The sequence below is a fragment of the Mandrillus leucophaeus genome, unplaced genomic scaffold (genome assembly GCF_000951045.1).
Source record: "Mandrillus leucophaeus isolate KB7577 unplaced genomic scaffold, Mleu.le_1.0 Scaffold1105, whole genome shotgun sequence".
Classification (NCBI taxonomy): Eukaryota; Metazoa; Chordata; class Mammalia; order Primates; family Cercopithecidae; genus Mandrillus; species Mandrillus leucophaeus.
In genome coordinates, this window is record NW_012099266.1 from 274,501 (window position 1) to 278,969 (window position 4,469).

Genomic DNA, 4,469 nt, shown 5'->3' on the forward strand with positions numbered 1-4,469 from the left:
CACACACACACACACACACTATATATATATATGTATAAAATTAAATCAAATTAAGAACCCTAAATATGCATTTTAATTATCACCCTCCTCAACAAAACTTGATAGTACTTTCTTCTTACACCGAAATTATTCTGACCACAGAAACTAAAATTGTATTTCTTCAAAGCAGTTAAAGAACAGACATAGTATTCCCATTGTTAGACATGGGAAATTTTAGTAAAGGAAAAGCTCAGTGAAATACATCAAGATGGTAATAAACGGAGTTATAGAAGCTATACTTCCTGCTTTGTGATGATCAGTCTACACATACTATAGAACACCCATTTCAAAGTGAGCCCAGAATAGATTGACTGTGACCAATCTACACAACCGTGGGAGATTCAGATTCACTAAGTCAAAGAGATGAGACTAGTATCTTTGGAGATATTGACTAAAGCAGTGTCAGTCATAAAACAGCATTTATTAATTCTATTGCCATAGTTGTGTAAGTCTTTAACTTTGAAGAACTAGGGTTTACTCTTCGACATAAATTTTTTGGTATTTTTAAAGGCTTTTTTGTGTGTCTGTTTTTTTGGTGAGGGAGGGTGCAAGTATTTAAAACAACATTATTTCAGTAAGACAGAACATGTTATAATGTGACATTCAGGCTACTGCAAATTCCTGAACTCAAAGATCTGAAACATAAAATCAACTTAATCAATACAATATTTGAAAATGAAGACATTTCCTTCTTTTATAGGCAAAGAGCAAGGGGGAGATAAAGAAAGTTTAAAAGAGGCACTTACAACATGAATCTGTGGCATCAGAAGTCAGAATAGTGGTTACCTTTTCATGAAAAGGGGAAATAACATTGACTGGGAAAGGCCACAAGAGAACTTCTAGGGGAAATGGAAATGTTCTGTATTTTGATCTGAGTAGCATTCTACGGGTATAAACATGGACAAAAATTCACTGAACTGCACACTTAGACTTAAGCATTTTACTGCATGTAAATCATACCTCAACTTAAAAAGTAAAAGCATCCTATATAAGTAAGGCACTGCAACCATAATCAAGGATAAGAATCACGAAAATCAGAATAAGTTAGAAAAAAATTAACTCTTTCCAGGATCTACCACAGGACTGTATACAGAACAGATAGTTAAACAAGAATTTCTTATGATAATTTAGTAAGAATACCCTAGATGGTTTGGGAGATTCCTTTTGAACGAATTGGAATTTCAAATGTGACTATTTTCCTGAATATGCTAAATAAAGTTTCAAACCTAAAAAACAGCCCCCAAAAGGTTGAAATCAAAGGCCTAGAAAGCTATGTCTCAGAACACAAAGAAAATACACTTGTCCTAACACTGAACGCAGACTTAGGGTATCTTCTTTTTTTTTATTATTATTATACTTTAAGTTCTACATGTGCAGAACATGCAGGTTTGTTACATAGGTATACACGTGCCAAAGAAGGCAATTCATTTTCAACACAATATCCACTGACAGTATGAATCTAACTATGGTCCTCAAGTTATAAGCAAGAAACAGAGCTTAACACTCACAAAAGACAAAAAATGCTAAAAGCCTGCATGATAGTATTCTGTCTTCTGAACGATATTTTATTCTCTTCAGTAATCTGGTAGCTATGGAGACCACAAGCAACCAGCAGTTTTCACACATACCATACAGCACATAGGTGATATTACCAAAGATCAGGTTTGATGATGGGGAAAGGCTATGTGTCTGCTTGGTAACACTGAGCAGACAATGCCAGAGTCCCTAGTCCAAGAACCAAAGACTTCTGCACTGAGTTTTAACTTCCATTTTTGGCTAAACCAAGTAACAGGTCTAATTTTCCTTTAGTATATAAATATTTCTGCCCATACCTAGGCTCCCACATAAACAAAATTCCATGACTGAAATGAAACCAGACGGTCTTTGACACTTTGTGATCTATTTCTATTTCTTAGATAACCAATTGTAAATGTACCATTAAGCGAATTTAAAAAATTATGCCTAAATTATTAGGGAATAATACTATCACAGGCTGAATGGGATATTACATGTCACTATTATTCTAACATGACTTTGATTAGGCAATGTGGTAGTCTGAGATGAGAAGCTTCTACAGTGAAACAAAAGTAACCCTTTTAAAAAGCCAATTAAGAAACAAAAGAACTGAGGACTATTAGCTCTCTTGAAACGCTACTATTCTGCAATAATCAGCTATGCACAAACAGTCACACTGATCACCTGTGATCAGAAAACAAAGGTCAAACTACAAGTTCATAAGAAATCGGTTTCCTAAATTCCTGCCCTAAACCCCTTCTCCCTGGCAAAGATAGTGGCTTGCCAATATTTAATGCTCTAGCCAGCAGGTTGAAAGTCTCTTTAGAAATTCTTATCTCTTTTAGAAATTCTTAACTGTCATCTTTGCTAATAGACGATGACAAAATATTCTGCAGAGCCTGTACAACTGCATTGATGTTATATTTCTATGCCCAACATTAAATATTCCTCACATAGGTTGGTTGTAATTTTTAAAGTATCAATTGTAGCCATCTACAACTGCTGTCCTGCCTAGCCCACTGTGCAGGGCCTTCTCTGCACAAAAGCAATTTCATTGTATAAGTTTTTAAAAAGATATGATCCTGCTGGGCTGTGATGCTAGCCAGCATATCAAAATTGAAGCCACTGTGGGGGAAAAAAAAAAAAAAATCCATCCTTAAAAATAAAGCTATTTCTTATTCATTTTGAATCTACATATGTCTATATGTTTTTGTAAAAATATGGAAGAAGAGTACATAATGATACTATTTATCTCTTTAGATGAAAAATGTAAGCCTTTCTTTCCTTTCTAATAAACACTATCATCTCAGATCCTCCCAGTATCTATTTTAAGGTTTAAGCACCATTATGGAGCCTGCAACAATAGATCAGTGACAGGCCTGATCCCATCAATTAACACATTCTAGGGTGGCTGTATGGATTCTGGTCTTCCTACCTCCCTCTTAAGAGGCCTGGTTTTGACACATTGACATCCCTGGCCTTAAGGATGAATAACCCAGTTAAGGGGAGTTCCTTCCCTGAGACCAAGTCCTTTGTAATTAGAGCCAAAATACAAAGGTTGTTAATGACCTAAGGCGAAGTGATATGAACTCCAAGCCAATGAAACCATGACAGCAAGCAGATTTCTAAATAGCAGAGAAGTGGGATCCATTTACTTACATGAAGATTCAGTGCCAAACATGGCTGGCTCCAGAGGCTGCTTTTTAAAAATTAGAAGAAGAAAGAAAAGGGGGGAAAAAAAGAAAGAAAAGCGAGGAGAGTGTACATGTGAGAGTGAAGAGATGAGCCGGCTACACAGCAGGGGTCATGAAGCCAGACAATGCAGTCCAAGCTGTGTCCAGCTGCCAGATTCTCCTCTTACGAGCTTCAGTTTTCTCCCGTGTGATTGAAATGCAAGGTCTCTTAACAGCACCAAAAACCGAAGAGCTGCTTTTGAAAATCCACTAGGCAAATGAAGGCCGACGTGGCTCTTCTGGGATGCAGTGAGGTTGGACTAGGTAGCAGCAGAGGCAGGACTGGGAGCAGCAGCAACAGCGGATACTGCAATCCCCAGCCCTGCTGTAGCAGTAAGACAATAGCAGGGCTTATGCATACGCTGGATGACGTCAGGGACACTGCACAGACTGACTGCGCCGCTTGAGCCAGAGGCTCCAGGGGCTCCAGGAGAGCAGCGTGATTGAAAGGGGAATTCCTTTGTCACAAAATGCACAAGACCGAGAGCCACGTATATATTCCCCTTCTGCGCAGCTCTTCATCCCAAGATACCAGGCAGTAAAAGAGGACTCAAAGAAATTTAAATATTGGCTTTATAGCAATTAACCACAAAGACATCATGCATATCAGGCTTCTTGGTTTTGCGCAGCATATAGAAAGAACTTTTCAAGGGAATTAAGAATATCAGAAGTGAGAAAAATTATCTGCCTTTAGAAGTAATTACAGAAGAGTTCATTGTTATTTTCTCGAAGCTTATGGTAGATTGACAGATCAAGGATTGTATACTCAATCACAAGTATGTGAAAATATGTATACTATTACACATATATTCTAGGCACATAAATACATACAAATGTAACAGTAAAATAGTAATCTTAAGTACTTAGAACACTGCTTGGCACACAGCGAGTACTCAAATGTAGGCAATTCCATTACTAGCTATTTTGCAACTATTATTCAAATGTGAAAAACGTTGCTCTAGGAATATATTTACATACATGTATTTTTCCTATTTCTTCATCGTGGCTTACATGAATTTCTGTCATTTTCCAGAGCAACTCAGTCATTTTAAGGCTGTGTGCACACACCTGTGTGTACCTCTGTATGAGTAAGCATTTGTGACCAACACATTTCTTTTTGATCTACCCACACAAAGAAATAATTGAAAATATTTTATCTCTTGACTCACTGGAACAAAAAAA

The 4,469-nt window shown here is 37.1% G+C and overlaps 1 protein-coding gene across 5 annotated transcripts in view; it reads right to left on the minus strand.

Moving 5' to 3' along the window:
* The window catches only part of ST7 (suppression of tumorigenicity 7), a 230,989-nt gene that overhangs the window by 211,886 nt on the left and 14,634 nt on the right, over nucleotides 1-4,469 (minus strand). For 4 of the 5 annotated variants that reach the window (XM_011992491.1, XM_011992478.1, XM_011992498.1 and 1 more), the window contains exon 1: nucleotides 3,214-3,828. The exons of the other annotated variant lie outside the window; for it this stretch is intronic. In XM_011992491.1, the coding sequence (XP_011847881.1) occupies nucleotides 3,214-3,235 (22 nt within the window). In that variant the 5' untranslated portion in view covers nucleotides 3,236-3,828. Of the gene's footprint in view, nucleotides 1-3,213; nucleotides 3,829-4,469 lie in introns of those variants that run through there. 5 annotated transcript variants of the gene reach the window in all.